This window comes from Carettochelys insculpta, chromosome 11 (genome assembly GCF_033958435.1).
Source record: "Carettochelys insculpta isolate YL-2023 chromosome 11, ASM3395843v1, whole genome shotgun sequence".
Lineage (NCBI taxonomy): Eukaryota > Metazoa > Chordata > Testudines > Carettochelyidae > Carettochelys > Carettochelys insculpta.
Window position 1 is genome coordinate 1,237,753 of NC_134147.1, and position 26,541 is coordinate 1,264,293.

Genomic DNA, 26,541 nt, shown 5'->3' on the forward strand with positions numbered 1-26,541 from the left:
TATTGGTAATACACATATAGTAATCAACACTTATCATTTGCATATGATATATTACACTCTACACACACACACACACACACACACACACACACACACACACACACACACACACACACACACACACACACACACACACACACACCCCTACCTGTCTTGTTGCTGTTACCAATAGTTGCTCCCCCACCTGCAATGGCCAGGTGAACTAGATGGGGGAGAGGTGGAGCCGGGCTTCTGCCGATCCAGATCAGTGCCCCAGTGCTGACAGGACAAACCTGGGGTCCCTGTGCAGGCTGCCTTCCATTTATAGTGTCCTCTCTCCCATGCAGGTTGACACTAGTTAGCCATCTCATGTATATGCATAGTCTGGAAGAGCAATCTTATGAATATGCATTTAGCACCTTCTGGGTGGTGTTTCCCCAGGCAGGCACTTGCTGGTGACTCCCAAGGCATCCATGTGTCCAGTTTTCTTTCAGTGGGCCCACTTCACAGGTTCCATTGTTCTTCTCATTGGTCTTGGATCTACCTTCTCCAACCCTTGCAGGTACCTGGAGGTGCTGGTCTCCCACACCTTTCCATTCACACCTCGCATGGTGACAAGTATCGGAGAGGTAGCCATGTTAATCTGTATCTTCGAGAACAATAAGAAGTCCTGTGGCACCTTATAGACGAACAGCTATTTTGGAGCATAAGCTTTCGTGGGCAACGACCTGCTTCATCAGATGCATCTGATGCAGGGGGTCTTTGCCCACGAAAGCTGATGCTCCAAAATAGCTGTTAGTCCATAAGGTGCCACAGGACTTCTTGTTGCGTTCACACCTCATTCACTCAACAGGGCACTCAATTAAGCAATTCAAAAATAAAGGGTACAGAGGGGTTTTTCTTTCCCTTACCTACTTCTAGGAACTATTCTGCAAAATGTAACAAATTTCTATAGAGCAGGGCTGAATACAAGGGTGCATAAAATGACTCGAGACAATTTAAAAACTCCAATGAGCAAATAGTTAAAACAAAGATGTATCTACAGAAATGGTGTCCTTTTGTCATCCCCTTGGGTGTGCAGTAGGGACTCTTCTACATATATTGCTTCCTAACTCCCACTGTGCTACCCAAGGGGCGGAGACTCTGAGGAGGTCTTTATTGAGGGACAGCAAAGAATGACCTAAGGCTCATAGGGAACATTCTTCTGGTGTTCACTCCAATATTGATGCCCGTATTAGCCTTGGCCCTTCTTGGTTTCCCAGGGGTTTAGTCACAAGTCTGCATCTTTGGTCACCAGAAGGATCTGATCCCTTCCCCAAAGAGGCAACGTAATTAGCACAGAAAGATCAGCCAGTGAAGGCTCAAACATGGGAAAGGCGAGAGTGACTAGAAAGCACGTCTGCAAGGGAACAGCAGCTGGTTCCCTGCTGCAATCCACTCTTCCCCAGTAAGGCAACGACTTTCTCAATGCCTTCTTCTGTTGATGACTTCAAAACATTCCAAGAGCTGCTCAGGTGTACAGCAGAGACTCTGCAAGTGGCTCAAGAGAAACCTTGCTGACTCCTGGACAGCATGCACACACTCATCCCTGTAAACAGAGGTACTGTTGGAACCTGCAAGAGACCAGTGGTGTAGGCCAGTATCTGCTCCAGCCACATCCAAGCACGCTGACATTAGGTTTCTTCCAAGGGATCTGAATATTTTATTTCCGCTTGGTACTAGGGTCAGTTGTAGATACAGTCTGAGAGAGGTTGAAGCAGCAGGAACCTCCCTCCCAAAGCTATGCTGAGGGGAAGAGACTGAACTTTTCAGACTCAGTCTTATCTGCCAGCTTCCAGATGTGTGTGGGACTAATTACTGATTATTTTAATTGGACAAATTATCTCCTCCTACAGAGAGGCTACCTCACGAGCACCAAGAGGAATTGTGGAGCATCATGTCTGAGGACAGCTGGTAGTCTGCTCATCCCAGTGGCTGTACTGGATGCATTCAGCACCATGACACTGTCTGTCTGCCTGCATCAGCAGCCTTGAGAAGATCTTCCTGATGCCAGTATTCAGGGATTTTGCAGAAGGTCTGAACGTTACCTTCGAGAGCAATGAACTTCTTGAGCAAAGGCAGAAGGCCTCCATTCCTTCAGGGATTGTAGGGCAGCCTCTGCTTTCTGAGCTGTGGAAGTCCCAACAAAGAAGTGGTTGTGAATGCAGGCTTCCTTCTGGCAGTGTGTCTCTGCCCAGCACTATTACCAGCCTCAGAAGACCCTGGAGCCACCAAGAAAGAAGCAGAGATTCCAGTGATGTCCCTCTTCTCCTACTGCTTCACAGTCTCTGTTCTACCAGGTGCCAGGCTGACACGAATATTGGGTGCCTGGCAGAACCTCCAGAAGGATCTCTTCCTTTCCAACCACCTCCCAAACCCCCCAGTTTTGGCAACCATCACTTTAATTTTTGTAAAACCTGGACTTGGATCACTGCAGACCAGTGAGTCTTGGAAATGGTAAACAAAGGGTATTCGGTTCAATTCTAGACTCCTCCTACCCCGTAATCCCTTCCTCGGCTCTTCTCCGGGGCCCTTCTCAGGAGCTAAAATGAGAAGTTGACTTGCCTCCAGCCTGACGCATTCGGGGAAGCACCTTCAGGGGCAGGGGTTTTGTCAGCTTTATTTTCTCATCCCAGTTGATGTCCCATTCTGGAACTTCAGCATCTCAGCCCATCGATGTAATTTCAAAGTCAGGTGTGTGATTCTGACATCTGTCGTCTCTTCAGTGTACCCTCAAGAGTGGTTGATGGCTCTGAACCTGCAAGTTGCCTGCTTTCACACAGCCATTCATCCAGCCCACAGGAAATTCCTCCAGTGTCTTGTAAGAGCATCTCTTTACAGAGTCCTGTCATTGTCCTTTCCGCAGCCCCAAGGGTGTTCAGCAAGTGCTTGGCAGTCACAGCAGCCCACTTGAGAAGACATGAAATCCAGGTTTAGTCATATCTTGACTGGCTGATCTGAGGAAGCGCCACCACAACAGGTACTTCTAAAGCTCTTCCCCACAGTGGTCCTCAAAGCCAACAGAAAAATCCATTGCTGGACTTAAATCATCCTGTTTGTAGGAGCAGCATCAGATTCCAGGTCACCAAGAGCTTACCTTCCACCGCAGAGATCCCAAGCAATAGCTGTAACAGGTTGAATCACAGAGATCCCCTTGAGACTGTCACCTGATAAACTGATCAGACGCTGAGCCCGCCAACCTGCCCTTTGGGGTGTCTCAGCGATCTCTGCAAGCAATGTGCATATGTGGCTGCTCAGGAGAGATTCACATGCCACCCAGTTGATTAGCATAGCATCCACAGCTTGTTTTCTTGTTTCTATTGGTGGTGCACATTTGCGCATCCCTTGGTACAGAAACTTACTCTGCACATGGATGGAAAAGATTAGAAGCAACATTGCCCATCACCCTATCCTACTGAGCCAGGACATCTGATTTTCCCTGCAGCAAAGGCATAGAGTTGGGGTAACAGCCCCCAGCAGAGTAGTAGAGACACCAAGTACAGCTCAGCTCTGGGAAGGCTTGGTCTTAAGGACTTCACACAGCACCCAGGTGCACCATCCCAGTGGGGCCAAAACCCTATTATAAATCCATCCTTGTGTGCGTAAAGTTTGTACAGAGCGCGTTCATAAGATCTTCACCCCCTTTATCACTGAAAGAGAGAGATGCACAGCTGTTTCCCACCACGTAACAGTTATTTACGCTGGGTTTCATAACAAATGAGTGATTTTTATTAAGTGTAAAAACTAGGATTTAAGTGGTGTCAGACAGATCAAAGTAAGTTACTAAGTTAAATAAAACAAAATGTACCAGCTAAGCTTAAAACACTACAGGAAGTTGTTACAGATCATAATTTCTCACTCCAGTTCTTACTTTAGGTAATGTCCCTTCCAGGCCAGAGCAGCTCTTTTTCCTGACCCGGGTCCAGCAGCTTCTCTCCACTCATAGCCTTAGAATTCTTTTGTTTCCAGGTGTGTTCATGTATCATCTTGCTGTGGACACTAGTCTGTGAAGCCAGCAGGAGACCATCATTGTTTGCTTCTCATTCCTTGCATAGAATTTCCACAGGGTGGAAAGTCTTCTCTTCAGTTCCTCCCCCAATTTAGTATTGATACCTCTAGCTACCAAGATTATGGTGACAGATACATTCTCTCCGTGCTAAGACACCTCGTTTAGATGGGTTTTAAAATGGAAGCTTCGGATCCTCTCAGGACGATAGCTGCCACATAAACTCAAAGCCACCTGCTTGCCCTACCAGGCATTCCTAGTGCAGCTCAGGGATCCACGACCCGGGGCCTACAGACACCAACTCCGCTCTTCGTTTTTATAAAGGGGATTGAGATGGTCACCCCTCTGTCCCGGGGGGTGTCAGCCCTGGAGTTAGTGCGTTCCAAATCAAACCGCAGCAGTGACGCTGCATGGTGGCAGATCCACTTAGCAGGCAGTTGTCAGGCAGCCACGAGAAGTCTGTCAAAGACTCGGTGCCACAGAACGTTCTTGTAAGTGGCGACTTCTGATCTGACACAAATGACTCTAATTCTGGAACATGTCGGCCAGGAAGAGAACTGACAGGTGTTTTTCTCACTGAGATTAATGCATGCATTTCTGCTGAAACCGGTAGGTGCTGGAGCTAGGCATGGGGAGGGCGCTGCAGCACAGCCGGAATGGAAGTGGTTTCCATTTTATACAGGATTTACAGTTTGGTTCAGTGGTTCTCAGCAGCCTGCGATACAAATTGTTCCAGCATCTGACTGGTGCCCGTTACATTGAGGGTTGTGAGTGAACCAAGGGAAGATGCAAGACTCGTGACTTCAAGGCACAGTGCTCCATGATTATTTTCAGGGACCTGGGCAGCCTTTCCAAGAGAAGGCAATCATTTGTAATTTATTTAACAATATTAAATTATCATACTGTAGAGGAAGGTGGAGAAAAACCTCACAATCTCTGCTAACCTGACTAGGGTGAAAATTCTTCTGGTCCTCATATGTGATGATTAGACAGACTTTGCACAGGTGAGCAAAAACCAGCCAGCCAAACAGCAGAGAGTGAGACTGCTCAGTGCCATCTCAGAGTCCTTGCCCTCCCTGTCCGTGTCTCATCTCCATCCCCAGCCATCCCTGCTGCTTCAGGAGAAGGGGGAACACCGGAATACCTTTGGGAGTGGGGAAGGGAGGGAATTCCCCATCTTGGCTCCTGCAGGCGGCCAGCTGAAGCCCTGGAGCATGGGCATTTTTTTAAGTAAGGACAAAGTCAGTTTCTGGAACAGGAAGCTAGAAGAATTCTGACAGGAAGTAAGGTGTCAACATGTCGCAGTTAGTGTAAATAACCATTGGAACAACTTACAAAGGGTTGTGGTGGATTCTCCATCACTGGCTGCTTTTTAAACCCTTGTTGTCTACTTTTCTAAACGGTCTGCTGTAGAAATTATTTTGAGGGTGTTTCGTGGCCTGTGCTATGCAAGAGGGCAGACCAGACAACTCGTGTTCCCTTTTGGCCTCAGAATCTAGGAATCCACTTCATAAAAGGCCTGCTAGCAGCAGCATCTGCATGTGATCCTCCTGTCTTGGTCCATGCCGTGTGTTTCTATCCTGCAGTGGTAAGGTTCCCCTCCCTCTGCCCAGTTCAGGGCACTCTTCTCTCTCGAGACAATCGTCGAGTACTAGCAAAGGTGATGGGGCCCGCTCCTTGAGTTGTTAGCAACACGTTTCCTTTGCCACCTGTTGATGAAGGCAGTCTCTCTCTAGTGATTGCTACATGAGCAGCTCAGGGGGTGTAGGAGAGTCACGCCCTTATGGTGGGTCCCCCTCGCACAGTGTTCCCTCACAGGCCTCATCCTGCTCTCTGGCTGGTAGGAAGGCCTCTGTTGTCTCACACGGACAGGACCACGCCGTTTAGGAGCACGCAGCCTTAGCACAAAGGGTTAATAGTCAGATAATATCCTGAGATGAGATGGGTTGAGGGTCAGGGGTCCTTGTGAGCCGTGTGCTTGGGCAGCTGCCCAGAAATTCAGGTGCTGCCCAGCTTGTGGGCAGAGCTCCCATAGCATGTTTCTACTGGTGGTGTGTGTCTGCACACGCCTCCATGCACATAACATTTATTCCACACATGGAAAAAATGAGAGATCAGGTTGGGCAGGGTCCAACATGATTAAAACAGCTGCACTCAGGCATTCTCCTCTAGGGTACTTCTGGCAATATCCTATGGACATGTGGACATGGTACGAGTTAGCCAGGTTAGAGTGACTTAGCTGTGTTAGCACTTGGTCCACTAGTGCTCAGGCAGCGGCTCCTGCCTGGATGAAGTGTGTTTCCTTGGAGCTGGGTCCACCTTTACAGGACCCATGCTCTTTGGTAGCGGCTTCCTGATTTGATACCCACCTCGGTAGGAGCGTTCTAAGCAAGACGCCTACTGCCCACTTCCAGGCAGATCAGTGCATGAGAGTCATCAAGTGCGTACTCCTTGTGGCTAGTCTCTCGGACAATGGTTTCTTCCACACGTGTTAGCTGATGGTTGGGTGAGATACCACCTACGCCCTTGTTTTCATCTGAGTCTCTAACTGCTAGGACAGAGTCCCTTCGCAGCGGGCAGCCTGGGCAGGCTGACGGATGCCCCAGGGTCCTAACACCCAAGTCTTTAACTGCTAGGACAAGGTCCCTCTGCAGCGGGCAGCCAGGGAGGCTGACGGGTGCCCCAAGAGTCTGCTCAGTGGAGGCAGCACGACTCAGCGCTCAGCTCTCTATACACCCCACCAGTGACCAGGCTGTTACAGCTGAAAGCAGCTGGGTTCTTTGTTTTGTGTTCGGTTTGCACAGTAACAGGAAGAGTCAGGTTACCACTTAACCAGTTACTTGTTTATTTAGCTAAAAAGAGTTAAGCTCTTATGGTTAGAAGGTTTATACTTTGATTACAAATAGCTAGCGTACACTTGAATTCACAGAGCTATATTTGTTAAATGCATGCAAAAGCAAAAGGTAAAATACCTAGCAGGTCTTATTCTCACCCCTGCGTTACCAATGTGGCGTGGCCAGCGTCTTCTCTCAGTCCCTTGGGAAGACGTCTTTTACGAGGAAACGGGCGTCCCCTGGGACCTCGGGAGGCAAAGACCCTCCTGTCCGGCAGGCAGAGGTAACTGGAGCTCAAAAAGGGGTCTGCCGGACCCTCCTTTTATACCTCTTAGGTCACGTACGCTTCTTCCTTACCTAGAAGGTGCCAACTGAATTAAATTGTCCCGTGATGTTGGTTCTCACAGGGAGTTCAAGGGCTTAGTTAGCACCTGTGAGGTGGAGACAATTCAGGGCATTTTTCTTAATGGGCCGGAGATTCCTCCGTCTGGGACCCAGTGTGGGCGTATCAATCACCGGTACCAGCCAAGGGCAGCCCGAGGCCCTGGCGGTCTGTTAGTCCGTTGTCCTTTGTTGTCTGGTTTCGGCCCATTCAGTGTCAGTCTGGCTCTTGCTCCGGAGCATCAAAGACTTGTGCTGGGAGATGAGCACATCTGTGCTCTCGGGCATTCCAAGACAGGGCCGTTCCTTTTAACCCTTCTGTGCCTGAAGCACCTAAGGAAAGCAAGATGGAGTATAGCAAAGGTGGAGGGGGGGCTCTGTCTGGCTACAACATGGCAACTCTGAGCTTTTGGGTGTATTGTTTTCATGGGTTCAACAGCCCTGCTCCTTCCCTGCTACTACTACAGAGTCCTACTTTTTGGGGGGGTTTATGTGGGCGGAACGGAGGGATGCTTGGGCCCACTCTGTGCTTTGTGCCCTCATGTGAAAAGGAGTGAGGGCATTTAGGGTGTGGGCACAGACCCAAAAGACTTGCTGGCCAAAAGAATGGGATCGTGTCAGCATGGGGTGTAGGTGCACGACAAATGGAATCCGAAGGGTCGTCTATGTGGGTAACACCTCTGGAAGAACCAGCAGCTCCCTCCCTCCCTCCAAGGTAAGTCACTGTTCTTTTCCAGACCTTAGCACATTTGTACTTATGAAGCTTTAGCACCTCATTTTCTGGGTTTTTCTGCTCTTGGTTTTGGGATAATTAGAAAGTCCCTGTCGTGTGCTTCGCACTAAAGAGCTCTCCCCTCCTCTTAGTTTGGTTTGTGTGTGTGAGTTTCCTTGGGCTTTTTAAATGAAGCTCACACATGAACGATAAACAAATTCAGAAAAAGTTGTTATCCTGTGATATTTCTGCTGTATGGTGTCAATTTTAAATCATTTGTCAGCAGAGGCGAGCGCCTGAAACCTTCTGCAAAGGAACTCAGCTTTCAAAATGGCCACTGATTCAGAGCACACCATCCAGAATAGCTGGATGAGACAAGCGCCTGGGATGCAGCTGTGGCGGGAGGAGGCAGGACATCAAAACTTGTAGGATGGACACAATTCTTAGCCAATCAGGAGCTGCGATTTCAACTCCCCACCTGCCTCATGCTTCGCTATTTGCTGATTCCTTTGTGGTTTTCTCTGCCTTGAGCAAGAGGAGAGTTGTGAGGGTTGACTTGGAGGAGGAGGGAGACTTTAAATTGCACTCCAGCCCTGACTGCCAAGCAGTGTCAAACCTGCAGCTGCTCTGTGGGGTAGTTCAGAGCTCAGGGCAGGCTGAACAGAACCATTGGGCAGTCAAAGTGCCCCGTGCTCAAATAAAAGCTAGTCCGTTGGTTTGATTTCTAGATCGGACACTCGGGTGAATAAGTGGACTTGTCTGAGAGGTGCATGTGAAGAGAGGTGCTCTCCAGCCTGATTTTTATCCAGCTCAAAATCTCCCAACCTGACTCTCTTTCTGACATGGTATCTGTCTTTAATGTGGTTACTTATTGTAAAGTATCAGAGAGGTCGCCATGTTAGTCTGTATCCTTTGAGAACAACAAGAAGTCCTGTGGTACCTTTATAGACTGACAGATATTTTGGAGCATAAGCTTTCGTGGGCAGAGACCCGCTTCATCAGATGTGCGAGTGGGTCTTTGCCAAGGAAAGCTGATGCTCCAAAATATCTGTTATTCTATAAGGTGCCACAGGACTTCGTGTTGTTGTAAAGTATAAGTCTAAAGTGTTGACGATGCTGTGTACAACAGAGAGGTGCCCTCTGCTCCAGAGAGCTTATGGTCCACGTTGGTTGCAAGCAGCCACGACACCAAGTAAAGTAACAGGTAAGGCAAAGGACGAGATACCCAGAATAAGGCATTGTTAGACCCCAGAAGGGTGATTTAAAGGGATACAGTTCCATCACGTTAGTTTGTTTTTGTGTTTTTACTATCTATTATTACATTTTAGTTATGGCATGAAGGGATTAATTAGTATGATCGAGCAGCTCTAGGAAGAGGTGAGCTTTGATGAGGAATTTGAAAGAGGACTCAAAATGGAGTCCTATGAAAAGTGGAAACTAGGCCAAAGTACAAAGGATGAATACAAACAAATAGTGCAAGTACGTAGGGGGACCTTTAGAAAGACAGACACAAAATGAGCTGAGATAGAAAGTGCAACAGGAAGACATTCTACAAATCTATTAGAAGCAAGAAGACAACCAAGACCTGCTGCTCAATGAAGAGGGGGAAAAAATAATGGAAAATGTGTAAATGGAAGAGGAACTTAACTGAGTTTGGATTTTCACCAATAAGGTTCATAGCGATCAGATGCCTGACACAGTGAATTCTAGAGAAGAGGAGGCAGATGCCGGAGTATAAAATAGGAAAAGAACAAGTTAAAATTACTTAGCAAAGTTAGATGCCTTCAAGTCACCAGGGTCTGATGAAATGCACCCTGGAATACTGCAGGAGTGAGTGAGTTGGTATCTGAGCCATTAGGTAGCATCTTTGAAAAGGCGTGGGAGGGGGAAGAGATTCCACAAGATTTGAAAAGGGCAGATCTGGTGCCCATCTATGAAAAGGGAAATGTGGACAACCCAGGGAACTACAGACCAGTCAGCTTAACTTCTGTGCCAGGAAAGATAATGGAATAAATAATTAAGGAGTCCATCTGCAAAGAGCTGGAAGGTGTTAAGGTAGTAACATCCTGGATTTGTCATGAGCAAGTATAGCTTTCTGTCCGGTGGATAGGATAAGGGGGAGCAATAGCTGTGGTATACCTAGATATTAGTAAACCATTTAATACAGTCACCCACGCGGTTATCTGTGAACTACTGATCGGGGGCTATTTTAAAGGGGTTGTATAACTGCCAGGTAAAGGCTCTGTGAGAGTAGTTATCCAAGGTTCACAGTCGTGCTGGAAGGACATAACAAGCGGGGCTCCAAAGGGATCAGTTCTGGTACTGGTTCTATTTCATGTTTTCGTTGATGATTTAGGTAATGGCAGAGAGAGTACGTTTATAAAGCTTACAGATGATACCAAGGTGGGAAGGGTTTCCAGTGCTTTGGAGGATAGGGTTATAATTCAGTATGATCTGGACAAACTGGTTTGAGGTAAATAAGGAAAAATCCATAAGAATAAATGCAGAGTACTTCCCTTAGGGAAGAACAATCAGGTTTGCACCTACACAGTGAGAAGCAGAAAGGGATTTAGGTGTTGAAGGAGACCACAAGCTAAATATGAGTCGTCAACGTGCCACTGTTGGTGGGGAGGGGAGGAGGAGGAGGAGGAGGAGGAGGAAGTAGGCATCATTCTGGGGTGCGGCAGTATTGTAAACAAGATGTGAAGTAATTTTTCTGCTCTGCTCTGTGCTGGTTAGGCCTCAAACGCATTTTACGAAAGATGTGGGGAAGTTGGAGAAAGTCCGGAGAGGAGCAACAAAAGAAGATTAGAGGTCTAGAAAACCTGAGCAATGAGGGAATACTGCAAGAACTGGGCTTCTTTAGTTTGGAGAAGACAAAACTGAGAGGGACATCAGAGCAGTTTTCAAGTACCTAAAACAGTATTACAAAAAGGAGGAAGAAAAATTGTTTCCCTTTGCCTCCAATGGTAGGACAAGAAACAACGGGCTTAAATTGCTTCAAGGGAGTTTTAGGTTGGATATTAGGAAAGTTTTCTAACTGTCGGGGATGTTAAGGGTGGGAATAAATTGCCTGGGGAGACTATAGACGCTATAACTGAAGGTGTAACAGTAACAAAGGGTCCTGTGGCACCTTATAGACTAACAGAAAAGTTTTGAGCGTGAGCTTTCGTGAGCACAGACTCACTTCATCAGGTGCATGTGCATCTGATGAAGTGAGTCTGTGCTCACGAAAGCTCACGCTCAAAACTTTTCTGTTAGTCTATAAGGTACCCCAGGACCCTTCGCTGCTGTTACAGATCCAGACTAACATGGCTACCCCTCCGATACTATAACTGAAGGTGTTGATCTAATGTTGCTCTTAAATGTCTGTCAGGAATGCTAGATGGTGCCTTGGCTCCGCAGTGAGTGCTGGGGGCTGGAGCTGACCTCTCGAAATCCTGTCCGGTTCTGGCGTTCTTTGTTTCTGTGATGTCTGCATTGCAATTAAACACACACACAGATGGCCCAGTTCAGGGTTCAGGCCATAGGGCTATAGAACTGTGGTGAAGGTGTGAAAGTTCTGGGTCCCCCCGCTTTCATGGGGGAGCCCAATTCAGCTGACGTAGGCTGGACGCGAGGGTTGAATTGCAGTGCAGACATACCTGGAATCTGCCTAGCGTACAGGACGCTGGAGGGCGTTGCAGGCATAGGGCCAGTGTTGGAATGGAAAGCGTTCTGTGAGAAGAGAGTGCAGAGCTGGCAGAGTGCACGATCTAGGTGGGAGACAGCCTGCCCGCGAGCACGGCACAGAGGGGCACAGGGGGTAGCTACTGCAGTAGTCTGGCAGTTCACAAGGGGCCGGGACTCCTGGCTGCTGCTACTGTGGTGGTGGCGGCTGGAGCACCAGACTGTTTAAATAGCCGCTGGATCCTCACCTGGCACTCTCCGGCCAGTGCTGTGGGTTGCCTGGGGGGTAGGCATGGCATGGGCTGTGCATTGCTGAGGCTGCCTGGGAGAAGCTATCCCCAGCCCAGCACATCCCCACGCCTTGCCTGGGGGGGCCAGCAAGTGTGTCACCCCCACGGATGGTGAGCTGTAGGCTCCGGACCCTGGATAGGCTCTGCCACGCCCCTTCCAGCAAATCATAAATACAGCCCACTCTCTGCATTGGAGGAGAGCCTCCTGGCCTCACCCCGAACACGTCCGATTCAGACCCTTTTTCTGGGGCGTCACACATTGGGACTGACATTGCCAGGTCTGAGCTGTTCAGCTGGAATGCCCAGTCGAAAAGAGTCCCTGGTGGTTCCAGTCAGCAGCGCACTGGGGCTCCAGCAAGCTCCACAAGGCTCTGTGCCTTCTACCGCCCTGCGCGCTGCCCTGCAGCTCCTATTGGCTGATGGCAGAATTGGTGTTTAGCCTCCTGGGAGTGAAACTTCCTGAGTGTCCCGTGGTGGGCAGGTAACATAAAACAGAAGTGATGCTAAGATGCACATTTGCTACAAATGCCAGGCCAAGGAAATAGAACAAACATGCAACAGGTTATTAATCATATTTTTAACACGTTTACTGGGAGGCTCTCCGATACTACAGTGATGAGCACAGGAGAAGACTCTACAGCAAGTGGCTCAATGGACGCTGCTGGGCTTCTGAATTCCTGCCTTTTCCATCTGGTTTTTCGGTCTTAACCTCGCGCGGACATCAGCTTTCGCTTTGGATTTTTCTTTTCCTATTAAGGAAGCGGAGGAGGAAGGAAGTGGGGGTTGTTCCCTTCTTTATGCATCTTGGGAAGCATGTAGGAGAAGGTCTCTGGGGCGGGTTTGCTGATCACACTGCGCCATTGCTACTGGAATGCCGTATCTAATTCTGGTGCCTACAGTTCAGGAAGGGTGTTGATAAATTGGAGGGGGCTTAGGAAAGAGCCGCAAGAATGATTCAGATATTGGGAACATGTCTGTATAGAGATTGACTTCAAGGGTTTAGTCTGTTTGGCTTAACAAAGAGCGACTGATGGGGCTGACTGGGTCAGCTTGTTAAGAGAGCTCTTCGATCTAGTGTGATCCAGCGGCTAAAAGCTGAAGCTAGCTAAATGCAGCCTGGAAACAAGGCATCTTTTTAATGGTGAAGGTAGTTAACATTTGGGAACAGCTCACCACAGGTTCTGGTAGAAATCATGCTCTAATTTAAATGTGAATTCATCTGGGGAGGGCCTGCAGCCTGTGTTACGCAGGAGGTCAGGCAAGGTGAGCTCCATGGTCTCTTCTAGAATGACTCTGTGGCCTTAGAAAGACCTACTTGGGTCGAGAAGCAAAGAGCCCCATCTCAGAACTGCGGAACGGTGGGGTAACCAGACACTCTACAAGCAGTGGAAAGGCTCTCAGGGAAAGGGTAAAAGCAATATCAACAAAATAAATATTGGCAAAGACCACGGGTGTTGTGAGCTTTGAAACTCTGGGGGAAAAGGTGGGAGAGAAGGTTCATTAAAAGCAAGGGAAGGGAAGTGTGATGGGGTTCAGGGGTCCCCAAGCACTGCACCCCGTCCGCAGTCAGGAGTAACGCTCACTCAGCAGATAGAACGGTAAGTTTATTAGTTGACAGAGGCCCAGCTCAGCACAGAGGTGTCAGTGCAGCCGGCAGAGACAGTCACTCCAACCTGTCCTGGGGAGAGGAGCCCAAGGGGTGCCCCTCTGGGGTGTAGCTTCCCCCCAGCCAGGCTGGCTGCCTTCCAGCTCCCTCTCCCCCCAGCTTCCAACTGCTGCCTTCCATTCAAACCCAGGTCAGCTCCCCCCTGCTCTGTGTTCAGGGCAGAGGTGTTACCTGCCAGCTCAGGGTACAGCCCCAGGGGTCATCCTTAGCCGCTGGGAGCTGCTCTGCCGGTCACACACATCCAGCTTGGCTATCTCAAGCGCATCCCCCCTACTCCATCACAGGAGGACTGTAGAAGCACTGAGAAGCTGAACTCAGTTAATGAAGAAGCATCCTGAGTGGGAGACTAGAAGCATTGTAGCCCCTTAAGTAATGCTCTTAACCTTGTGAAAATAGCTAATAACTTCAAGAACCGTGGGAATGGTGGTAGACAGGATCAGGTAAAGAAGCACTTGGAAAAAGTGATTGTTTAGTCAGTGGATCTGGCTGATGGGCATTAAGGACTTTAGCAGCTCAGCTAATGGAGCTATGGACAGTTAAGTCTGGGAGCTGGAGTCTAAATCACTATGAAAATGAAGCCACCCTTAACAGACAATAGACCAATCTACTAATCCCATACTGGTTCCTTACCTCCTTCTGTCCCTCAGGCTATTGGGTGGAAGAGCCATAAGCAATAATCAGCAGGGCTAATAGTGAACAAAGCACATCAGACTGGCATCTGTGTAAGGTGTGATATTGCACTCATCCAGGAGCACATTAAACACCATGGTTGTTGTACATGGGTTTTTTTTTTTTCACCCTTTCCCCAGAGCAAGATGCGTGTGCAGTGGAGTGCCTGGGTCTTGCTATGGTTAATTTTATGTACTAAGTACATAGATCTGTGGCTGTTTGTGTGTTGGCGAGAGCAGTGCGGTTTTGAAGGTCCTTAGTTTGTTCAATAGCCTTGGGTTAGCCCCCAGAGAAAGGTCTTTTTCTGGCACCGGCGAGTTACTTTTCGCTGACAGTTCCATTGTTCCAGAGGAGCAAAGCTGGCAACCAGTCTTCACAGCACCGCTTTAAATGGTCGTTTAGATGTCCTGGACCAGGCCATGGAGTGCTTGGGAGATAAGGATGAAGACTGTGGACTTGACTCGGTCTGTGTCAAGTGGCATAATCAATGAACAGAAATAGTAGCTGTGATGGTTCCTAGTACAGTATAAAGCTTCCTGGTTTTTAATGCACTCTCATGAGTTTGAAGTTGGCTGAAGGGCCCCCAGAGAAGGGCAGGAAGATAAGTAGCCAGGCACCAACGCGCAGGGGGATGTTTTGTGTGGTGTGCACTGCTGGGCTTAGCCTCCCTGAAAGCCTTCAGTAATGGTGCGGGGCAGGGAGGAGCACTGGGAAGAAATCAGTGGGAGACACTAATTTGGGAACCACTGCAAATGCCACCGAAGGCTCAGGAACTCTCCCAAGGTGATACCTAGGAGGTTAGAACTATGAACTGGGGTCTCCTCCTGCGTGTTGCTTAGTGAGGTTTGAAGGTGACAGCCCAAGGACTCAGCAACACCCTCTTGCCCTATGGATTACGGGTTGCAGCAAAGTATACTGGGCACACCAGGAGGCAGCACCTTCTCCACATGGCTTGATGTAGGGTTTGGCGTCCTTGCTCTGGTCAGACCTCTTGAAGCTGTGGCTCAGTGATCTGAAACATCAGCTCCCTCCCTCTGGTGTCCTTACAGTTCCCTTGGGCATGGCGAAGGGCCGTGAGCTCTGTCAGGAGGCACTGGATGACACTGAAGCACCTTTTTCCTTCTGCTTATGGTGTGGTCTGAGCTGCTGCTGTGCAAAGGGCCCAGAGTCACCAGATGGATGACAAAGCTCAGAAACGTCTCAGCTGGGTGGTGTAATCCATCCCTCGCACAGCTGGAGGCGAGGCACTGAGTCACGGTGGCATGGGTTCTGGGGAGCCTGCTGTCGTCAGACTGCATGCTGTACGGCTCTCAGATGTGGGCACCGGGATTATGCTGCATGGATTGGTAAGCAGCCGCCTGGTGGGCGGGTGCCAGCTAAGGGCAAGGCTAGTGATGGCTGGTGGAAAGTCATAGGAGCTGGCATATCAACTTCCTCTCTTCTAGTGGTGACTAGTTATGGGGTGTAGAGTGAAAGGTTCGAGGGTAACGCCTGAACCCTGAGCACTGACTTTATACAGCTTTGAAGCGGTGCCGAGCAGCAGAGTAACGCACAGAAGCAGTACCCTTCCCCTGCCAAGTCTTTTTTAAAACTTTCTCTTTTCTAGTCGTTGATGTTAGCACCATACTGTGTTGTGTGCACTTTTTGCCCATCTCTGCGGCTGCCTGTCGTGTACCTCAGGTTCCAAATGAAGAGTGTGGTCCACTGGTCAGTACCTAGCTCTGGTGTTTGTAACTCTGAGGCTCTGCTGTAGAGCGGCTCTTGTTACCTGTTACTGCTGTGCATAGAAGCTCCAGTCGCAACCTAGGACTCCGTTGCACTAGGGGGCTGTAAAAACACTGAACAACAATCCAGGGCAGAGTTCTACACATCTTAAGAAACTGGACTTCAGCAGCTGACCCTTGTAATTAATGACCCTGAGCCAAACCCATCATTGCAAGAGTAGTTGTTTGCACTGGTGGATTCATCCCACGGCAAACACATGCTGAATTTGCACTGGCTGGGGCTGGAGCAAATGCCTCAGGGACTGGATAGAAAGCAAAGTGAGCCTGGACCCGTAGGGAGATTATGCGTCGTGCTGCAGGAGATGGGTACAGCCAGAAGACTGAATTTGGCTCTGGTGAGGCACTGGCTGCCTGCCAGTGACGTGAGACTTATTCTCTGTGTCTCTGTTCCCACAACGACTCTTCCAAGTGAGAGTGCAGACTAGAGCCGCAGGTGAGCCTGCGTGTGGGGATTCCAGGAGGTCTAGAACCAAGCGCTGGAGTTTGTAATTGAAGTTGGTTCCTGTTGCATGTTAATTCTGGAAGAACATTTGAGGCCTCGATCCTTTTGTCTTCCTCAAGCACGTGGCTGGGGCCTGTTAGTGTCACTGTGTGTTTTGCTGCTTTTGGGGTGCTGGTTGTACTGTAGAGGTTCCAGTCTCTCAGGTGATGCAGTTTTGAAGGTGATCCTCGGAAGCTCTGAGTGCCTTGAAGGTACTGCGCCTGACTAGCACCAATCCCAGAGCTCTGTGCTGCCCCAGCATCAGTAAGAAGCAGTGCAGTTGTTTTGCGTCAGTAGGGGGTTGTGGGTGATTGGAGCCAGGGGCATGAACTGAGTGTGGTCTGTGCTGAGAGCCTGGTTTTGTTTCCAGCTGCTCTCCGAGAAGTCGAAGTATCGTGTCTCTGCGGCGCTCTCGAGCTAGCTAACGTCTGTGTTTGGGGAAGAAAGTCCCACGACAAACGACTCTTTCAAAACCAAGCTGTTATGTCTGCTCGGGGTTCCTTGTCCAAAAGCAGAGCACCAGCTTCTCTGCATGTGCCAGTGTGCATTGGGTCCAGGTCGTCCATTCGCCTAGCATGCAGCAGGCAGCCTGGCTCAATCAGCGTCGGAGGAGAAGGGGACCTTATCTAGGGACAGATGCCACCTCTGATCCCTGGGTTTATTGTGAGCACTGATGCCCTGCGTGCGCGCTCAGGCTCTGCCCGAGTGTGACGATTGGCATTGGGAGTTCACCGGCCTGAGGCTGGTCTAGGACTTTACCCTCCACTTCATCTTGCCCTCCGTAATCTATACGCCCAGCGGTACTGCAGCAAAGGGTGCTGTCCCCAAGGGCTTCTGGTGTTCGCCAAGACTGCTGTCATCTTCCGAGGGGAAGCACTAGAGGAACGCGCTAGCCTTGGACCAGGGACTTGATAGTCCTCCCCATACCCTCCCTCCCTCCCCCTGCAGCACTCTCAGCTCTTGTTTTCCCACTTCCTGGGCCCTCTGCATCAGCCCCGAGCCTGCCTTCTCCACCTCGCGGCATGCTGTGCCCTCTCCCAAGCCAGCGGGCCCCCCATGGACTGGGAGAGTTCCCTGGAGGAAAGCCAGGTTCTGAGGAAGGACAAAAAGGCCAACACAGGTATCTGATTCCTCTTGCCCTGCTCTGTGGTGTTCCCCCTCTGTTCCTTCTCTGGCATCCATGCCAGCGAGTTGTGCGCGCCCGAGGCCCATCTAGCAGATAAGCATGTTGGGGGCGGGGGGGAGCCACTTGGCCGGCTGCACCTTTCCTGGCCGGTGGACTTGGCAGCAAGTTGAAGTGCTTCCCGTGTGGGCTTGTCCTGGGATCACTGCGTTCCGTCTGCTCCCCTCTGAGGAGCTGCCAGAGCTGCGTGGGGCTGGCTGCCCTGGCGCTAGCCACGGCAGAGGCAAAGGCTGGCTCCCTCCGTTCCTTTCCTTGGCAGACTCCAGCTCGGTAACGGAGCTGGCAGTTTCAGGGGGGTTTGCCAGCCTGCTTTGCTTACAAGACCCACTGGGTTGGAATCGTGGGGCTTCCTTAGCCTCCTTCCCAGTGTATTGGCCCCGTTAGTCACCGACACCCTTGTCTCCACAGGGAACCCTGGTGATTGGGGGCAAAGAAGTGACCCTTGAGTACACCCCATGTCCCGAATTTTGGCGCTGCAAACGTGTAAGTACTCGGCCAGGGAGGAGGGTTTTGCCTGTCCGGGGGAGGGGGTGCAGGTTGACGCATGTCCAGCAGCAAAAGGTCCCCTTCAGTGGCTCCAGAACCGAAGCTTCTGCCTTTCCTGTGTCTTCTCTCTGATGCTGGAAGATTCTGAATCTCTGGCGTACGCCAGCAGCACTGCGCACCTGGTCTAAACAGCGAGCAGCCGCCGGGCACCAGCTGCCGGTCCTCAGTTCAGGGCCACGTCTGGAGTGAGCATGGGTCTTCTGTCTCAAGCGGCGCCAACCTCCATGACCAAAACAGTCTGTTTCTTCTCTTAGCAGAGCAGAGTCGACACTGCCCTGCTGTGTGCCCTGGATTCTGCTCTGGTTCATGTGTTGTCAGTAAGGCTGCAGAGTTCCTTTGTGACGGATGAGTTTGACCCTTGTGGATGCTCATGGTACCCCCCTTAGTTCAAGGGGGGCACAGATGTCGGAGGGTGATTCCTTGATGATAGAATTACCCAGTTGTCTCCAGAGGTGGAATCTGTGTTCCATGGACACACGCTCCAACCTGACGGAGCCCAGCATGACACCACGAGCAGTCTGCAGGACTGCAAGAAGGGGAGGAAAAATTGATCTGCAAGTGAGGAATGCATAAGTGTGGGTGCTCCCACAGCCATGCTCAGAGAGACGTTTAGTGTAGAGGGTCTCGGCCTGTCCCATTCTAGGACCTTGGCCTGCCCCAGGGGTTACCCTCCAATCCATTGGGACTCCCTACTGGTTACCAATCAGGGCAGACACCTCTTTATGGCCCCTCCCCCCAGTTAAGAACCCAGGCTTGGTGCACACTTAGCAGGGAGGTGGGCGTAGCCAGGGCTGGCGGTGGGGCAGAGCTCCCGGCTGACTGAGCTGTGCTGCAGGGAGGCAGATGTGTGTGAGCAGACAAGGGCTTCTGTTCTCATAGCTGCTGCGCTTCCGAAGGGGGTGAGCACAGGCTGGCAGGAGCGCCTTTGCAGCCGGCTGAGGCTGACCGGCACCAAGGAACTCTGCTGGCATTGGCTCCAGGCTGTAGCTGGACCTTCTCAGGAGACCACCCTTTACGCTGGGGGTGTTCTCCCGTCCCTGCCTCAGGAGCCAGCGGAGAAGGGGGAAGCTGCTTGCACGCCTGCAGTCTTTAAAAGTGTGGCGTGGCTGGCGGCCTAGGCCCCAGGTCGGGTCCGCAGAGGCTGGTTAACGTGCTGGGTGAGGTGGTCCTGGCTTCACTGGGCGTGGGGGTTTGTGGGAGGGGTGGTTGAAGAAAAGTTGCCAGGAGCCACGTGTGCGGCTGTACTGACCCAGTGTGCAAACTCGTACGCCTGGGACCTGTCAGTCCCCTGGCGGTGCCCGTACCTTACCAGCTCCTGCACCCTTCACCCTGGCTCTCAGCCAACTGTCTTGTCTCCTGCGGATGCCTAGGGCTCGTCTGCGTGTGCAGCGCTGCAGTGGTGCGGCTGCACCGTGTCTGGGGAGGTGCTGCATGCCTCTGGGGAGAGCTTTCCCTTTGGCATGATGGACTCCCCTCCCCGAGTGGCGGTGGCCGTGGCAGCAGGAGAAGCCCTGCAGCTGCCATGAGCTGGCTGTGCCAGCACGTGGGTGTGACTGATCCCAAAGGCATTTGCAGTGTAGCCCAGGGCTTTGTCGTGTCACCGGCCTGGCTCCCTTCCCAGAGGGGTTTTTGGAGTATGCCGACTGCTGGTACAGCAGCCTTTTAAATGTCTCTGCCTCATGCTGCCTGTGTTTCACTGCAGTGCAAAGTGTGCACGGTGGGGTTCCGCTCCTCCTGCTCCTACTGCAAGCTCCCGAGAGGTGAGTGGTTTGTCTATGTCCAACGGGGTTTCGTGGGCATAGGTTAAAAGCCTTCATGTGAGTGTCTCTTGTCTGGTCCCTGTCCTGGTACCATACAACACAATTAGCACCCTACTGGCACAGCCCACTGCAGACTGTTCTCCCTGCTCTGCCCGGGAGCGTTGCTTTCCTGAACCCCCCACCTGCTGCCCGGCTGTGTGTGCCGCACGTGGGGCTAAACACAGCCCATCCTGATCTCTACGGGAAGGAGCAGTGCATCCAGAACAACCCACTGCCCTCTGCTCCTTCCACGTCACTGGTTTCCTTCGCTCCCACTGTTACAGGCTGGGCCAGGCCATGCCTCCAGCTCTGCCATGGGCATTGCAGATGAGAGCGAGGGCCTCGAGTCAGGCAGAATTAGAGGGTGTAAGACACAGACTGGGGGTATAGTGGGTTCCAGTCTGTTTGCCTCGGTGAGGAGACAGGCTGCCTCCCCCGCTGCAGCTGGAGCTTTTGGCTGGCCTGCTTGCTGCAGGAGCCAAGCCCCAGAAGGGCTCTGCGGTCTGGGTGGCCACCGCTGCTGAGCGTCAGAGAATAGCACAGTCTAATTAGCTCCGTAGCTCAGCACCGTCAGCATCTCAGGCGTGCCAAAAGCGTGCGGGCATGGATTCTGCCAGTCCCTCAAGCTTTTCCCTCTCCTGGCTCTCAGCTCTGTCTTACCCCCCGAGAACTGCTTCTGCCAGATGGCTGGGCATTCACAGCGCCGGGGTTTGCTCCAACAACGGGAAGTCTCAGACACCTTACAGACCAACAGATTTATTGGAGCGTAAGCGTCCGTGGGCAAAGACCCACTTTGTCAGATTCCAGCAGGCTGAGTGTCCTGTACTTCATGCATAGCAAGCCTGCGTGCCATGGGCCAACCATGTGCGTTACCAGCACTGTCTGTTACCTGCTGGTCCCCTCCTCTAAGCCCCGTTTGCACCTCTTCAGGCAGCGTAGCCCCAGCGGTGGAGAGAGCCTGAGGTCCTTCCGCTGTTGCTGTGATGTGACCAACCTATGACCAGTCTTAGAGAAGCAGAACTCAAACAGCTGGCCTGCTCAGCTCCGCCGTCTTGGCTAGCTTAGCTGAATGTCGGAATGAGCAGCTGCATAGCCTTTCCAGATGCTGTGAGCCTTATAAGGCTGTGTGCCTCCTTGCACTAGTCTCGTTAGCTGCTGGCCAAGAGAATGCATGTGTTAAGGGTTTGCCTTGCGTGACTAGTCTTTAACCAGTGCAATGCATAACAAAAGAGAGAGAGTCTTAAGGGGCAGCTGTCTGGTTTTATAGTTCTTGTTATGCCTTTTCTTGTAGGGCTCAAGGCAGGAGCAGAGCCCAAAAGTGGGTCAGAAGAAGAGGACATACACGCTGAGCAGGACTTCAGTAAGAGAATCACCGTCCCACAATTTGGGGCTGTGGGTGTGCTTTTTTGGGGCGCCGTGGTGCCTACGGGCCCTGTCTCTAGACATGCAGGAGTGAACCCTGTGTGTAATTCATACACACAGTTATGACAGCTGGCCATGTAGTCTCTGCAGTGTCTTGTGTAAATCATGCCCAAACCCTTGGCGTGTAGCCAGCCTTGTGAGCCCAGCTGCGTGCCAGAGTGTGGATGGGAGTGGATGCCTATTCTCTCTGTGTCCTGGCTGTGCTGCCTCTGCATGCCCCGGGACGGCGGCATCCCAGCGTTTGCCTTGCCAGGCGTGCCTCAGCCCATCTTCCTGGGGCGTGCAGCTCACCAGTCTCCGCCCAGTGGCCACATGCAGAGGCTGCCTTGCAGCAGAACGCGAGCACTTACCGTGAACCCTGCGGCTTTCCCCGTGTCCCCCCGGCCTCCTCCAAGCTCCCCTCTCAGAGAGTCTGGGACTGAGGTGCTTGGAGCTGCCCCGCCGACTTGTCGCTGTCTGTGGTGCAGTCTCGGGGGCTCACCGAGCTTAGCAGCACCAGGGGTGTATCCAGCACGTCTGTTGTGCAGAGGTGGCTGGGCCCTAAGGGGCCCCGCTCCAGTGCCTCTGCCAACCTCAGCCGAGGCAGCGAGGCACAAAGCAAGAGGGGAGCTCTCACGTACGGGGGTCTCACACCATGGGGGGACTTGTCGCTCAGAACACTCCACTCAGAAACCAGTAGCCAGGCAGAGCAAACCACAGTGCATGAGTGTCCTGTGCCCCGGAGGCTATTCCGTCTACAAAGGCAACGCCCCTTTCCGCAGTCGTTTGAGCTCCCGCATTCGGCTCCAGCCCCGGAGAAGCGCTTTATGGTAGTTGGTGTCGAGGTGACAGACGTGCCAACCGGGGGGCGAGAGCCACACCAGAGAGAAACGGCTGCGGTGTCTGGGCTAGAGACGAGCTGGTGGGAGCCTTTCTGGTGGCCGATGCTGACTGATCTTGCAGCAGTGGGATTTTAACTGCAAGCAACGGATGCGGAAGGTCCGCCCTCAGTGAGAGGGGCAGGTGTTCTCACCTTGCGAGGGGGCTGTGTTCTCCACCCAGCCAGCCTTGCTTCAGCTGGGATTGAGTGGCAGCCTGCCAGCTCATGTCTGCTGCCGTCAGTTCTGCTGACTGGGAGGCGTTAATCCGCAGCGTCTCTTGCTGGAGGCTAAAGCTGCGGGTGTTGGTGAATCCCGGTTGTTTAGCGTCAGCAGCCAGGAAGGCTTTTGTCAACGTGCGCCTACCCAAGAAGCTGCCAAAGCGTCTCTCCGAGGTGGCTCCTGCTCCCAGGATGGGTGATTCTGTCACCTCTCAAGCCGAAGGCCTAGGAAAGGGTTTTGACAGCACTGTAAGCCGGGTGTCCTCAGCATCCCACATCTCCCCCTGCCTTGCAGAGAGCCCCTGGTGCACACTGACTGAGACAGCCCCAAGGAGCCGTGCACACGGGCCCTGGGGAAAGACACCAGAGGGGTCTCTGGGAGCGAAGGAAGAGCCCCTGAGAGCCAGCCCCATTGCTTGCTGGCTGGTCAGCAGCTCTTCACAGCCCCTGGTGTCTACACAGCAGCCAGTGCTGCTCGCAGGTCTGGCCCCAAGAGAGGTGAGGTGACCATGTGCTCCAGGGGTGGTTTCCCACCGCTGACACGTCCCTCTCTACCAGAAGCAGGGGGAGCTGGTTCCTGCACGCCGTTGGCTGCTGTTGGCACGAAGGGCCTCTCTTGGGGGACGGCTGGGGACACAAGGCTTTCCTTTGTAGAAGCCAGGCCCTGCCCCCCAAAGGGGGAGGTCTCCATCACCCCTTCCCTGGCCAGGCAGGACATGGCTCCAAAGCACAGCTGTGGTGCCCAGCGTCACCAGCCCCGCTGCACGAATGGGAGCCACGCTGGCCTGAATTCAAGTGCCAAAGGTCATGCTCGGCGTCTGTTCATCGCGGTTCATCCCTGTCCAGTGTGACGCGGTTCTGCAGCTTATGTACAACCAGCTCAAATTCAAGAGCTGGAGAATGCCATGGGGCCCCAGCCCCTGTACTCGGTGTGTGCCTGGAGCAGACTTACCTGGTTGTCAGGCTGGCTGACGCTGAGCTCCCTGGCCCCTTTCATGAGTGTGTATGTCCGTCTGACACGCATGAACTCAAGGCAGTGTGTTAGGGAGGAGTACCGCATAAGCAGTCCAGGTGTTAGCAGCAGAGACGGCCAGGCCTGACATGGGTCCACCTCTCCCGTCTGAGCTGAGCAGCTGCTAGGATTGAGGCCAGGGTGGGGCGTGACCCTGCCCAAAGCAGGAAGGGAGACGCGCCTGAGCTATTGGTTAGCACAAGCCACGTGAAGTCAGGTAGAAAGAAGTGTGTTCCGCTCAGGGGCTCGTGCCTCGCCTGGGACGGACGGGCAGGTCGTAAAATCGGCATTGCCCCCGTGCTGTAGTGACGCGCGTCAGTAGTGCAGTCGCTCTAGAACTCCAAGGGAGGAGGATCACAAGTACCTCGGGGCTTCCGGTGTGCCAGAACAGCGGGAGTGATTAGTGTAAGGAGTGAGGCTGGGCCGGGATTGCATTGGTCAGTTAACAGCTGAGCCTCTTGGCCTGGGCACAAGGGAGACCATGCAGCAAGCTCCACGTCAGACCAGGGATGTGGGGACGTGAGCTGGAATGTCTCGTCTGAGGCCCGGGAAGCTTTGGTGTTCCTGGGAAACGTTCAGACCTGACGCTAGCGAAGGGCAGCCGATCCTGTTTGCCAGCCCGCTGCCGAGGCTGGGCGAAGAGACAGGGTGTAGCCTGTGCTACAGGGGATACCGAAAACACGTCTGTTCCATGTTTCATCTCTAGTAACGGAAGCCAAGCTTGAAAAGCCCGAGCCTGAGTTGCCCGGACAGCAGAAGCCGCAGAAACAGGTTCCCCAGCACACGCCTGCTCCGCAGCAGAGCCAGGCTCAGGAGCCCGAGCCTCGGAAGAGAGAGGAAGGCAGGGAACGATGGTCGTCGCAGGAGAAGCGGTACCCGCCCTGGAAGGAGAGCCAGGAGCCTGCTGCCGGGAGGGAGGCTGAGCCGTCCGCACCCCAGGACGGTGAAAGTAAAAGTGAGTCTCAGGCTCAGCGCGCAGAGCCCCCAGGTTTGGCTGTTCCTGACACCAGGTGATGGCTGGTCGCTAGGTGACCTGCTGGAAGGATGCCTCCTGCCGTGCGAATTCAGGCCAGGGTTGCAGAGAGGGAGCGCCACTTCCTGGCTTGCTCTGGGCCTGGTGGATTTGGGAGGGGGGCGTCTGCTCGGGTTTCTCAGGGTACCCCAGCCAGGGGATGAGGGAAAGAGTGGTCCCTGCCCAAGCTGCTCTCAACACAGTTAGTTTACAGTCAGCTGCCTTTGCCCTGAACCATTCATTTGGTGGCCCCCTCCCCTGCCTCTTGCCGTGCTCCGGGCCTGCTGCCCCTAGGAGGTGCACGCTGCTGGGGCTGCTTTGGGCGGCCCCTGTTCCTCTCCCCTGAGGAGCACAGAGAGGGAGTCCAGCTGGCCAGAAGCCCCCAGCTGCTCAGGGAGCAGAGGGTAGATTGGAGGCAGCCAGCTGGGCTGGTTCACCCAGCAGCTCAGGCTCTCCTCTGCTTCCTGCTCTCCCACCCCACCCCCGTCTGGTCCTGGGAGGGCGGAGGAGCCGTAGCTTGCTGGAGGAGGGTCTCCTTTCTCCTCCGCCACCCGCCCGGTCCCAGGGGCCAGAGCATGCAGCAAAGGCAGCACAGCTCTTAGGGCCACAGCGTTGCTACAGACGACGTCTTCATGAGGCAGCTGCTGCCCTGACAGCCAAGTGGCCGTGTCCTCAAACCGGGAGGCTCCGTGTTACTCGCAGCCTGGGTCAGGTCACCGTTAGGGGGTTCAGTGACCTGCTCAGACCTCAAGTCCTCCTGCCCCGGCTGCTGCTTGCCTGCCTTTGCCAAGAGCTCCCTGGCAGGAGTTGGGCATGTCTGCAGGGCTCCAGCACTCAAAAGGGGCAGCCCCAGACTTCTAGGGGGCTGGAGAGAGCAGGGCCCTGGCAATGGAAGGAGATTGGTCTTCATCTGCGTAAAGCTACCTGCGGGGAAGCAGGGCTCTGCCTGGCTGTGTAAGTTGCAGCCAGACAGGTTGGTTTGCATTGTGCTGTCATGGCGGAGGTCAGAAGCTGGCCTCATGCCACCGTGTTCTGTCTTCTTTCTCCCCTCCCCTCCCCGCTGGGGCGGCCCCAGCCATTATGCTGAAGCGCATTCCTCGCTTCACCCCTCCGGAAGTGATCGTGGGGCTGCTGGCCCCCTTTGTGCGCCTCTCCACCTCCAGCGTCAGCATCATTAAGAAAAGGGCCAGCCAGCGGAGTGACAACTACGGCTTTGTGGAGCTGGGCTCTCACGCGGTAAGTGCCCTCTCCTGCCAGGGCAGCGCTGGTGGCTTGCGAGAAGGAGCAGGCCTGGGCTGAGCAATTACCTCGGAAAAGCTTGTCTCAGGTCAGCCCTGCGTCGGTCCCGCTTGCCAAGGCCCTGGGCTTAGAGGCGGGCTTGGTCGACAGCTCCTCCCCTCTCCCTTTTGTTCTCCACCATGGCTTCGTGCCCACCCTCCTCCCAGTAAGCAGCTTCCGCAGCGCCACCAGACACCATCTGTGACGTGCCCACCTGTGTGCCCACTGCCTTTTGTCCTTGGGCAGAGCCCTCTGCAAATACTCCCTCCTCACTGGCCCTGCCTCGCCACCGCTGTCCTGAGGGGAAGCCAGGGCCAGGCAGGTCCCTCCCGGCCTGGCAATGGGGACAGAGGACGGACAGGGAGCCTACTCACGCTTTCCCCTTCTGACGTCCTGAGAGCCCAAAGAGTATTCAGAAGCAACGGCTGGCTCGTAATGTATGTTACCGCAGGCCGTACTCCCAGCCAGCTGGTAGCCACACAGCCACGCCATCCTCCCTGGGGGGTTCTGGTCCTGTCCTCCAACCCAGCAAGTCGCCCCTTGCAGCTCAGAGACCTGGGTGGGAATGGATTTACTGAATTCAGCAACCCAGCTCTGAGCCCTGGTTCATGTCCGGTCACCTCTGGAGCTGGTACAGGTTGAAGCGCCTGACCTGAATTCTCCCCAGGATGAAGCTTCAGACATCACCCCCCGTCCCTGTG

At 53.0% G+C, this 26,541-nt stretch overlaps 1 protein-coding gene across 5 annotated transcripts in view; it reads left to right on the forward strand.

Moving 5' to 3' along the window:
- RBM6 (RNA binding motif protein 6) overlaps positions 1 to 26,541 on the forward strand; it is a 96,726-nt gene that overhangs the window by 52,547 nt on the left and 17,638 nt on the right. For all 5 annotated transcript variants that reach the window (XM_075006016.1, XM_075006014.1, XM_075006012.1 and 2 more), the window contains 5 exons: positions 18,102 to 18,176; positions 19,942 to 19,999; positions 21,330 to 21,398; positions 24,257 to 24,505; positions 25,638 to 25,798. In XM_075006016.1, the coding sequence (XP_074862117.1) occupies positions 18,102 to 18,176; positions 19,942 to 19,999; positions 21,330 to 21,398; positions 24,257 to 24,505; positions 25,638 to 25,798 (612 nt within the window). The remainder of the gene's footprint in view (positions 1 to 18,101; positions 18,177 to 19,941; positions 20,000 to 21,329; positions 21,399 to 24,256; positions 24,506 to 25,637; positions 25,799 to 26,541) is intronic.